At 49.4% G+C, this 12,500-nt stretch overlaps 1 protein-coding gene across 1 annotated transcript in view; it reads right to left on the bottom strand.

The window, feature by feature from the left end:
• slc20a2 (solute carrier family 20 member 2) overlaps positions 1-12,500 on the bottom strand; it is a 32,759-nt gene that overhangs the window by 3,406 nt on the left and 16,853 nt on the right. The window contains 10 exon segments of the mRNA XM_042708330.1: positions 1,021-1,105; positions 2,844-3,029; positions 3,560-4,148; positions 4,753-4,885; positions 4,888-4,944; positions 5,307-5,443; positions 5,598-5,694; positions 6,398-6,483; positions 6,996-7,136; positions 7,898-8,616. Of these exon segments, the coding sequence (XP_042564264.1) occupies positions 1,021-1,105; positions 2,844-3,029; positions 3,560-4,148; positions 4,753-4,885; positions 4,888-4,944; positions 5,307-5,443; positions 5,598-5,694; positions 6,398-6,483; positions 6,996-7,136; positions 7,898-8,183 (1,797 nt within the window). The 5' untranslated portion in view covers positions 8,184-8,616.

The raw sequence follows: 12,500 nt of genomic DNA, 5'->3' as shown, positions 1-12,500 counted from the left end.
AAAGAGCAACAGAAAAGGCGATCAGCTTTAGTCTTGGCGTAAATGCGCTATGATTGGTTGCTACTTTGAGAGGGGGAGGGACTAGACTTGTACAGCTCTCCAATACCTTGCAGTGGGTGGAGCTTATTGGGATGCCCACATTTGAGGCAACAACCACTGTTAGAGCGGTCATTACTTCAATGCAAAAGCCACTGTGAAGAAAACGGGACAGAGAACAGGACAAACACAACATGTGCATGAGACGGCAGGGTCACGGGACACGACACACAATCCCCACCCGCCCACTCTTCCCAGCATGCCATGGGGGGGGGGGGGTGGGGTGGGCAGACAGAGATGAGGAACCACGTGACAGACAGCGGGAGGAGAAGGTTCTGGAACATGCAGACTGCATGCAGCTGTTACGCAGCAGGGAAGTGAGGGGAGGTCAGATGACTGCACCAACGCTGAGGATGTCTGTGTGTGTGTGTGTGTGTGTGTGTGTGTGTGTGTGTGTGTGTGTGTGTGTGTGTGTGTGTGTGAGGGGAGGTCAGAGGACTGCACACGCTGAGGATGTCTGTGTGTGTGTGTGTGTGTGTGTGTGTGTGTGTGTGTGTGTGTGTGTGTGTGTGTGTGTGTGTGTCTGAGTGATGGCCTGCTGGCACAATATGTGAGAATCTGTGTCTGTTTGTGTAGATGCATACTGACTAGTGGGAGTGTGTGTGTGTGTGTGTGTGTGTGTGTGTGTGTGTGTGTGTGTGTGAGAGAGAGAGTCTGTGTCTGTTTGTGTAAATGATACTGACTCGTGGGAGTGTGTGTGTGTAAGTGTTAGTGTGTCTGTATGTAGGTTTGTATACGCGCATGTGTGTGTGTGTGTGTGTGTGTATGTGTGTTTCTGTGTATGTTTGTGCAGTTCATCTGATGGGCTTTGGAAGGCCAAGAACTCCCCCCCCCCCCCCCCCCCCCCCCCCTCTTCCTTGCACGCACAGTGACCCGAAACAGTGGGTGTGGCGGGTGCGGCCTGTGGCCTTTTACCCAGCATACCTTGCAGTGGGTGGTACTGACAGGAATTCCAATATTGGAAGCGAGCACAACAGTGAGTGCAGAGGCCAACTCTATAGTGAATCCACTGAAACAAAAGATATTCTTCATAGTCAGTTTCCACTTACACACACACACACACACACACAGATACAGACAGTCAGACAGACACACACAGACAGACACAGACAGACAGACAGACAGATAGACAGGCAGACAGACAGACAGACACACACACACATACACATAGATACAGACAGTCAGACAGACACACACACACAGACAGACAGACAGACAGACAGACAGACAGACAGACAGACAGACAGACACACACACACACACACAGACACAGACAGTCAGACAGACAGACAGACAGACAGACAGACAGACAGACACACACAGACCCCACTCTTTTTCTCTCTCTCTCCGTCTCACACCCAGATCACTTTAGACCACTTTAGACATACTAATACATCAACATCAGCTGATCAACATCAACATGTACAGACACATCAGCAGAGATTACATACTCGCACACAACTAAAAATAACATTCTTTCCCCAGACAAGAGTCTTTCCCAAGCCCATAGCGCATGCATGCAGACTAGAATTGTGTATTGGCAAGCATCAGTGTGTTCAATCGTCTTGGCCATGCCTTTGGGTGACCGCTTCGAGAGATAGAAATAAAAAAACGTGAACTAACTAACTCATACTTCAACATTGGCACTGGCAGGTGTCAGCGGCAGGTGTCAGCGGCAGGTGTCTGCACATGTGCGTGTCAGGTGTCCGCATACGGCCGCAGTGGTCTGTGCTTATCTGCAGATGAGTGTGGGAGCATTCTAAGGTGTAACACATTCCGTGCTATTTCACGTGACATAACATGAAGTCACCTCGCCCACATGAGGGACAGAGTGTCCTCTGATAGAGGGGTGGGGAGAGGCAGGCGTGAAAAGGAGCAGGTCTCTCCTTGTTTGTCTTTCGAAGAAGGAATGATGGCTGGATGTGAGAACACCAGCTTCTAATTAATGGGGGACAGGTGTACTCCACATGTGACTGTTGGGCCGCGGGGGGTGGGAGTAGCAGGGACAGGGGGGACGGGCAGATGCTGAGATGAGGTGCCTGAGGTGCCTGAGAAACAACCTGACTATCTGCTGGTGTGAGGCGTTGGTATGTTGTCAACAACCTGACTATCTGCTGGTGTGAGGCGTTGGTATGTGGGTAACAACCTGACTATCTGTTGGTGTGAGGTGTTGGTATGTGGGTAACAACCTGACTATCTGCTGGTGTGAGGTGTTGGTATGAGGGTTAGCTGGTATAAGGGGAACAAACTGACTTTATCGCCTGGTGTGACGTTTGTTAGCTTGTTAGCTGTAAGCTGCTGCTGTGTGGGTTTGAGTTTGAGCATTAGCATTAGCATTAGCTGGCTAAGCCTCAGGTGTGTGGGCCTGAGTTTGAGCATTAGCTGCTGCTGTCTAGGCCTGAGTTTGAGCATTATCTGCTGCTGTATGAGTTTGAGTTTGAGCATTATCTGCTGCTGTGTGAGTTTGAGTTTGAGCATTATCTGCTGCTGTGTGAGTTTGAGTTTGAGCATTATCTGCTGCTGTGTGAGCCTGAGTTTGAGCATTATCTGCTGCTGTGTGAGTTTGAGCATTATCTGCTGCTGTCTAGGCCTGAGTTTGAGCATTATCTGCTGCTGTCTAGGCCTCAGGTGTGTGGGCCTGAGTTTGAGTATTAGCATTAGCATTAGCTGCTGCTGTCTAGGCCTGAGTTTGAGCATTAGCATTAGCATTAGCTGGCTAAGCCTCAGGTGTGTGCCCCTCAGCTCACCTGGAGGGAGTAATTGGGGTGAGGTCTTTGCCCATGGTCTGGATCACACGCCGCCCCCATACCCACAGGCCGGCACAGATGCCCACACCCCCGTAGAACAGCAGCCAGATGGGTGTGGCGGCATCCTGCATCACCCCTTCCTGCTCATAGATCATCCACAGCGCCACCAGGGGGCCAATGGCATTGCTGCACGCGCAAGAGAAAGACAGACACGGCAGAGTTAGGAGAGGATGCATCTCAAGGCATCTGAGAATGCTGGACACAAATTAAGAAGAAATTGGATCTGAGAAATTAGATATAATTGGATATAATATACATAGGTATATAGGTATAATAACATATAATAATATTATATAGGTATAATAATATATACATCGAGTATTATCAGATTTCTACATCTGCAGCCTTTCTTATTGAGAATGAAGAATAAATATGAGTGCTGTGAGGGATATTGCTGAAGTGATGAGCTATATACAGTGTTATATAGGTATATGATATGTGATCTATGTGTTGGACGGGGTGTGTGTGACAGGATAGTCATGTTAGTATGTGAATATGAAGATGCAGGTCCTTACGAGGGTATTTTGGACATGGCTTGTAACTGATCACTGGCTGTGAAAGGTGAATGTGAGAGGTGTGCTGGGAAAGAAGGGGCGGTAGTTTTGATCCATTAGTGTGTTGTGGTCAGTCGGTACGGTGTAAGTGTGTTGTGGTACCTGACATCATTGCCTCCATGTGCGAAAGATCCAAAGCAGGCAGTCAGGATCTGCAGGAAGTGGAAGAGCAGGAACACCTGAGGCTTGTCCTTCTCGTCCTTCTCCTCCTCAGGACAGTCCTCCAGGCCACCGGGGGGCGGTGTGCCCATCTTCTCCGACGCCAGCTTCACGTCCACGTCGCCCTCCTCAGCCTCGATCTCCGCCTCCGCCACGGCGTTGCAGTAGCTGGAGTAGCTGTCGTAGCGCACGCGCTTCTTGGAGTACAGGACGCTGTCGCCCACCAGCTTCTCGCTGTCCTCCGCGGACGTGGTCTCGGCCCGCAGCGGCTGCATGGGCATGCCGCAGATGGCCGCCGTGTAGCAGGTGTAGCTGTTGTTGCGGCGCAGGAGCCGGTAGTTGTTGTCGACCCGCGAGCTGCGCTCGTCCTCCAGCTTCCCCAGGTGGATCTTGTGCAGGAGGTCCTTGTACAGCCCCGAGTCCTTGTGCACCGTGTGGTACACCTGGCCGTCGCTTCGCATGTGATCGAAGCTGAAGCTGCCATTGGCCAACGGGGACTTCAGGCAGCCATTGGTCATGGAGTGGGTGCGGCCTAAAAGAAGACGGCTTTTTATAGAGGAAATGCTCGTGCTGGGTTCCAGTATTCCTTCATGTAAAGGCATGCCATTTTGTCTAATGGCTTTACTAGTTGAAAAGTGAAATGTGAACACCATGCAAGCTAAAAGCTATGACTTTGATAGATGAATTGAAACCAAGGAGAGCTCTTAAATATATTGATTTGTTGCCTACAGCAGGTCTGGTAGTAAATCAAAGAGCTCCAGTAAAGGTCAGACCGTAATTATTTCCAGTACAGTTTGAGCTACTGACCACTTACTGAAGAAAATGAATGTGTGAATGAAAAAAAAACACAACTCTACTCTTCCGATCACAGCAAGACACCCTAATGATACCAAGCTGTCCGACAGAGATAATGTTCGGACAGAACCCTTACAGGTGTGTAAGACCTCCCACAGAAGCACTGCAGAAACACCACCTCTGTGTATACGCCACGTCACAACCGCAGACCATTTGTATTTGCTACGTTTAATCCTAAAGAGCCCTTCAGTCAGTATTGTGGCGATACAACCAAAGACTTCTCTTTCCTTCTTTTCCCTTCAGCATCACTCTCTTCAGCATCACTCCCTTCAGTCACTCACCGTAGAAGCGGCCGTTGGGGAGAGGGGCGGCGCCGTTGGCGAGGCCGACGGGCTCTGGCGTAATGGGCCCTGTGAGGGGTAGCGCTGATTCGTCGGGCTCTTTGGCCCCTGGCAGCTCCTTAAACACAGGGACCTCCTCTCCTCCTCCGGGATCTTATCCAGGCTCTCATCAGAGATGCGAGACAGGTGCTCCTCCTTCATCTGGCCCATGTGACCACCCACGCACAGACGGAAACACAAATCCAATGAATACACCGCAGAGACGCACACACACACGCATAGAAATACAAACAAGAACTTCTTTTCGCACCATCCCCTTCCTCAGCAGTCACAGGCCCTCCAGTCAGGGTTAGTAACACCTGAGTCCACTTTGCTTTTTAATACCACAGCAAGTCAGAAGTAATCGAAGTCTTAGTAGTAATGTAACTACTGTTAACTAAGCTGCTTCTGACAGGCGGACCGACTGACCCATGTGTTATGTGTTATATCCGCACTGACCCATGTGTTATGTGTTATATCCGCACTGGCCCATGTGTTATGTGTTATATTCGCACACGTGCGTTATACTCACTGGCAATTTTTCTCCTCATCCACGGACACACTAGGAACCACACCACCCCGGCACATACTATTGATCCTGCCAGAGTTATCAAACCGATCTGCCATACTGGCATCAGTTCCAGTCCTAACACTGAAACACACACACACACACACACAGAAAAGTTATTTCATAAAAGCAGACAATCATTATTTTATCCTATATGGAGACTGTACAGGGATCAGATACAAATGCACAATATATACTCGTGTGTGTGTGTGTGTGTGTGTGTGTAAGGTGTTCATACATGGAGCTCCAGTGTACATGATGGAGAAGGTGTTGATTCCGATGGTGGTTGCATAAAAGACGGGAAGGGCCCTCAAGCCATTGGGCATGGGGTCATCCTATAGGGGAACAAATAACACAATCACATGACCAGATGGACCAATCACATGAGCAGATGTAATGATGTCATCACTTCAAGCCATCCTTTCGCCCCGTAGTACATCATGGCATCAGATCATTTCACCACATCAGATCACATGATCAAAAATAAGGCACACTCAAATGTATGTGAAGGCTTCAAACCATTACAGTAGATGACAGCACATCACAATCAGCAGGGCAGTAGATCAGTTAATATCACAACAACGTCACGTCATGTTACACGACACGGTGTCACAGTGACACGACATCGCATCAGAGCGCCAGTCTAAGTGACACTCCTGGAGCAGGGCTCATGAGATTATACCAGCCCAGCCCAGACCCTGATTCAGATTGAGATTATACCAGCCCAGACCCTGATTGAGATGAGATTATACCTGCCCAGACGCTGATTCAGATTGAGATGAGATTATATCAGCCCAGACCCTGATTCAGATTGAGATGAGATTATACCAGCCCAGACCCTGATTCAGATTGAGATGAGATTATATCAACCCAGACCCTGATTCAGATTGAGTCATACATTAAGAGCTGTGGCCGCGGAGTGAATCATTCAGGCAGGCTGTGTGGTGTGTGTGGTGTGTGTGGTGTGTGTGTGTGTGTGTGGTGTGTGTGTGTGTGTGTGTGTATGTGTGTGTGTATGTATGGTGTGTGTATTCTGACCTTGTTGAGGATGAAGTGCCTGATGATGAAGAAGAGGAGCCCAGACATGAGACCGGACAGCAGAGGGGAGATGAACCAGGAGGACACTACACAAGAGAGAACACAAGTCAGAATACACACACCACACACCACACACACACACACACACACACCACACACACACACACACACACACACACACACAGCAGTGGGGAGATGAACCAGGAGGACACTACACAAGAGAGAACACAAGTCAGAATACACACACCACACCACACACACACACACACACACACACCACACACACACACACACACACACACACACACAAACACAGCAGAGGGGAGATGAACCAGGAGGACACTACACAAGAGAGAACACAGGTCAGAATACACACACACCACACACCACACACACACACCAACACGCGCTAATATTTACACATACAGGACCTACATTCAGAAAGTTGTATGCATACAGAAACACCTCACACGCACACAGGCACCTGCACACACACACACACACACACACACACACACACACACACACACACACACACACACACACACACACACACACACACACACACACACACACACACACACACGTGTTCACCTACCGATCTTCACCAGCTGCATCCACTGCACACCCCTGGTGCCAATAGCAACCAACGAGAAGCCGATTGTGGCTCCCACAATGCAGTGCGTTCCTGAGATGGGAAGCTTCAGGAAAGAGGCGATCAACTGCCATGCCGCCGACCCTGAACACACACACACACACACACACACACACACACACACACACACACACACACACACACACAGTCAAATGTATTAACACCTCCACCCCTCAGAAACACTCTGTGCACTCAGTCTCCTGTTACAAGCTCTCCAAGGGACAACAACAGGCTGGAACAGGCAGACATATAAGGAGAGAGAAAGAGAAAAAAACACAGAAAAACAGAAAGGCAGCAAGAGAAAGAGAAAGGAGGACACGAGGTCAGACAGAGGAAATGAGCCCGAAGAAGAGAGAGAGAGAGAGAGAGAGAGAGAGAGAGAGAGAGAGAGAGAGAGAGAGAGAGAGAGTGAGTGAGTGAGTGAGAGAGTGAGAGAGTGTGAGAGTGTGAGAGTGAGAGTAAGGTACAGGTCAGACAGACAAGAAGAGAGAGAGAGAGAGAGTCAGGTTGGTACAGGTCAGACAGACGAGAGAGAGAGAGAGAGAGAGAGAGAGAGAGAGAGAGAGAGTGTGAGTGAGTAAGGTACAGGTCAGACAGACAAGAAGAGAGAGAGAGAGAGAGAGAGAGAGAGAGAGAGAGAGAGAGAGAGAAAGAGAGAGCGAGAGAGAGAGTGTCAGGTTGGTACAGGTCAGACAGACGAGAGAGAGAGAGAGAGAGAGAGAGAGAGAGAGAGAGAGAGAGAGTGTCAAGGTCTGACAGACAACAGGTGCAGAGGGCCACTCATGCAGAGATTGAAAGACTGTCTTGAGTGTCGTTTCCACGGTAACACGCTGGGGGGTTCTTACCAACCATGGCGCTGACCTCGCCCGCCATGAGCACGGGCACGGTCTCATTGTACAGGTTGACGTCGATGATGCCCTTGCGGATGGTCTCGCCCACCTTGGCGCCCAGCAGCATGGAGCCCAGCGTCTCAAAGATGGAGGCCAGGATGCAGGCCTGCCGCAGGGTCACCACGCCGGAGCCCACCGCCGTGCCAAACGAGTTGGCCACGTCGTTCGCCCCCACGGAGAAGGCCAAGACGAAGGCGATGATGAACCCCACGATCACCATCCACAGATATTCATCCAGCATGGTGGCGTTTGTTGCGTGTACAATCCAAAATAAAAAAAATTAAGGCAGAGGTGAGATGGAGGGGCTCTTCGGCTCAGAGCCCGAGGCTGGAACCGAAGGGGGGGGCGTTTGAGCAGAGACGTTTCCACACAGACCCCCAATCTGGAGCTGTGATTAGCGTAGATGCTAAGCACTAGGCACTAACTAGAGCAGTGGCTAGTGGTCGGAGCAAACAGGCAAACTTCAGCTGAAGTTCAGCTGAAGTCAGCGCAGATGGATGGCGCTAACTAAAGCGGAGATATGTGTCTCTGAGCGGGCGCTAACTGGCGCTGAGATTAGCGCAGATGCGCAGTGCTAACTGATCAATCGGACTTGCGTCTGAGCAGGAGCAGCAGGATAGAGGTGGCAGTCCATCCTTCAGTTCTCCACTAAGCAATCCTCAGGACCCCTAACCCTGCAGAAGAAGAAAAACAGAGGGAAAAGCATTTAGAGGATTGGAGACTATTCAAAGTTTCAGAACAAGGAAAGGCAGACCAATTCAGAAAGGTCTGCTAAAGAGTGGAAATGTGTGTGTTTGTGTGTGTCTGTGCGTGTGTGTGTGTGTGTGTGTGATTGAAAAGTGCATGCGTGTTGTTTAAGGGCAGGGGGGCTTAAAAGATAATGAGAGACAAGACAGTATTCTGTATTCAGTCCCTCCCTCCTCCCTCCCTCCTCCCTCCCTCCCTTTCAGGGTACTCAAAGCACTGCCAAGCCATTGCACCACACCTGCCTGAAGCCAAACACGCCACCACACCTGCCTGAAGCCAAACACGCCTCCACACCTGCCTGAAGGCAAACACACCTCCACACAAGGGCTATTAGGGCAGCATGCACGTAAGGCGTGGACGGTGAGGTGTGTTTGTGAGGCGAGCCTGTATAATGAGTAAGGTATGTTTGCGAGATGTGGGTGCACAATGGCGGTGTTTTGAGGAGTGTGTGTTTGCACTAATCATGTGTGGTTACGGCGTGTGTGTGTGTGTGTGTGTGTGTGTGTGTATGTATGTATGCCCCCGGAGCGTGTAATAATAAGTCAACTTGAAGGAAGGAATGTGGTATTTCTGAGTGAGATTATCCCTTTGTGTGGAAGGTATTAAATGTAAACAGCTTGAGGAAGGCAGACTAACAGAATCTCAAAGCTTTCTCAAAGCTTTAACCTGTTGTGTGCCAGTCACGAGAGACACAGAGCCGCCGCAGGGAATATCACATGGCTGTGTGTGACCCCACGCGCACGCATTTGGCTTTCTTTGAACACACGCAACTTTCCCAACACTGACATACTGACACAGAGCTGATATTGAGACATTTAGAACTATGGTGGTCCTAGCACTGACACACACACACACACACACACGACACACACACGACACACACACGACACGCACACGACACACACACACACACACACCACGCACACACACACACAAACACGACACTCACACATGACACAAACACACACGACACACACACGAACGACACACACACGAACGACACACACACGAACGACACACACACACACACACACACACACACACACACACACAAAACAAACAAGCCTCTCAGCGGTGGTTGGGGCTCCTTCTCAAAACACACACAGCTGCACCCTGCACACACTGCAACCCCGGGGCCCTGGGCCTGAGGCCACACGGCCTGTGGTTTGTCAGTCGTCCTGAAGCTCAAGCATCTGTCCCCGCACACACACACACGACAAGCACACACACACACACACACACACGACACACACACACACACACAAGCATCTGTCCCCGGACTCGAACGCTCCAGAACTGTGGTTTGTCACTCGTCCTGAAGCTCAAGCATCTGTCCCCGGACTCAAACGCTCCAGAAAACACCATCTGACACTACTGGAACCAAAAAAGCAACCAAAAGCTAGACAGCTTTTTTTTTTTCCAAATCCAATTAAAAGCTGAATTTCTTGGCACCTTTGCGGCAGAGCCGTGCCCTGAGTAAAGCTATAAAGTAAGGATGTCATGGCAGGGTCAGGGGGTCAAGCAGTATAAAGTAGGCAGGATCACTTTGAGTACAGTACCAGAGATTACAGATGTATTACAACATTGTAATGAAATGTCTGGGCAAGGTGCATCACCCGTGTCATGACACGACACAATAACACATTTAACACAATAAACACATAAATCTGAACCTCAATCTCAATCCGACTGGTTAAGAGAACACATGTTTTCCAGCTAAGGCAAAAAAGATAGGGAATAAAATGCTGGCAATAATCACAGCCTATGATCAACAGCCCTAAAACCAGCCGTGGTCTAAATGTGGAAATGTCATCCTCCCATTTGCAGCTAAAGAGCCATGCCAAGTCTCCAATGGAAGAATGAACTGCATGATGTCAAGGTCAATGCAACAGGCCAGAGAGCGATACGTGTTTCAAATTACATTTACATTTAGTCATTTAGTCATTTAGCAGACGCTTTTATCCAAAGCGACTTACATATGTGTGACTTACAATGTATACACATTTTACATTTTACATTTACACTGACGGCACACTGCACATCAGGAGCAATTAGGGGTTCAGTGTCTTGCTCAAGGACGCTTCGACAGGGAATCGAACTAGCAACCTTCGGATTACTAAACGACTTCTCTACCACTGTACCACTGTCGCCCATCAAATATACGCACCAAGTTAAACACATCTGATTTTAAAATGTCTGCTCCTTGCCATCTGCTTGTGTGCGCACAGAACGCAGTGTAGCCACAGCGTGTTTGGAAACATTCTCGCCTGTAGCCATCCATGCACACATACGGTACTGTAGCGCTCAGCTAGCGCTTTAGCCATCCATGCTAACATAGAGTACTGTAGCACTCAGCTAGCGCTTTAGCCATCCATGCTAACATAGAGTACTGTAGCACTCAGCTAGCGCTTTAGCCATCCGTGCACACATACGGTACTGTAGCACTCAGCTAGCGCTTTAGCCATCCGTGCACACATACGGTACTGTAGCACTCAGCTAGCGCTTTAGCCATCCGTGCACACATACGGTACTGTAGCACTCAGCTAGCGCTTTAGCCATCCGTGCACACATACGGTACTGTAGCACTCAGCTAGCGCTTTAGCCATCCGTGCACACATACGGTACTGTAGCACTCAGCTAGCGCTTTAGCCATCCGTACACACATACGGTACTGTAGCACTCAGCTAGCGCTTTAGCCATCCATGCACACATACGGTACTGTAGCACTCAGCTAGCGCTTTAGCCATCCGTGCACACATACGGTACTGTAGCACCCAGCTAGCGCTTTAGCCATCCGTGCACACATACGGTACTGTAGTACTAAGCTAGCGCTTTAGCCATCCGTGCACACATACGGTACTGTAGTACTAAGCTAGCGCTTTAGCCATCCGTGCACACATACGGTACTGTAGCACTCAGCTAGCGCTTTAGCCATCCGTGCACACATACGGTACTGTAGCACTCAGCTAGCGCTTTAGCCATCCGTGCACACATACGGTACTGTAGCACTCAGCTAGCGCTTTAGCCATCCGTGCACACATACGGTACTGTAGCACTCAGCTAGCGCTTTAGCCATCCATGCACACATACGGTACTGTAGCACTCAGCTAGCGGCTTTAGCCATCCATGCACACATACGGTACTGTAGCACTCAGCTAGCGCTTTAGCCATCCATGCACACATACGGTACTGTAGCACTCAGCACGATTTAGCGAGATTATAGCTCTGCATTTGGCACCATGAAAAGCACATTTTTTAACGGCCATTGCTTTGTCTAACAGGGCGCATTTTGAAGTAGAAAAATACATTCAACTCGCAGGTGTAAGGCTGAAGGGTGGTCGTCGGGTTTTGATGGCTGATTGACCTTTAGGCCATTGGTTAAGTGGGGTGATGTTGAAGGGGGGGTGGATATGGAAAGGCAAAGTAAGTTAGCATGTCATTCCTTATGTTATGTTATGTTCTTTTGACGTTACTATTGGCTAATCTCATAATCTTAAACCTTTCAGGGGTTTGGGGCAGGACTCTGTTAAAGTCCGAGCAGTGCCTGAGGGGGAAGGGGGAAGGGGGAAGGGGGGGGTGTTGGGAGCGTGTGCATACGTGCCATAGGGTTCAGGTCAGCATTAGACTCGGATACATCCATAGGACTGGGGAGGGGAGTGTATTAGGGAATCGGCTCATCACGCTTATTTTCCATCAGGTTATTATTAAAGGTGCAGGAGCAGAAAATTCCAGAGTGTCTCACCATTTCCTAAATTACATTTCATGGCTGGTATTTACTTAATCTGAGCAAAGCTGTGGACTTAATAACTGG

Source organism: Clupea harengus, chromosome 7, assembly GCF_900700415.2.
Source record: "Clupea harengus chromosome 7, Ch_v2.0.2, whole genome shotgun sequence".
In the NCBI taxonomy this organism is placed as follows: domain Eukaryota; kingdom Metazoa; phylum Chordata; class Actinopteri; order Clupeiformes; family Clupeidae; genus Clupea; species Clupea harengus.
This window is presented reverse-complemented; position numbering and strand designations above follow the sequence as displayed.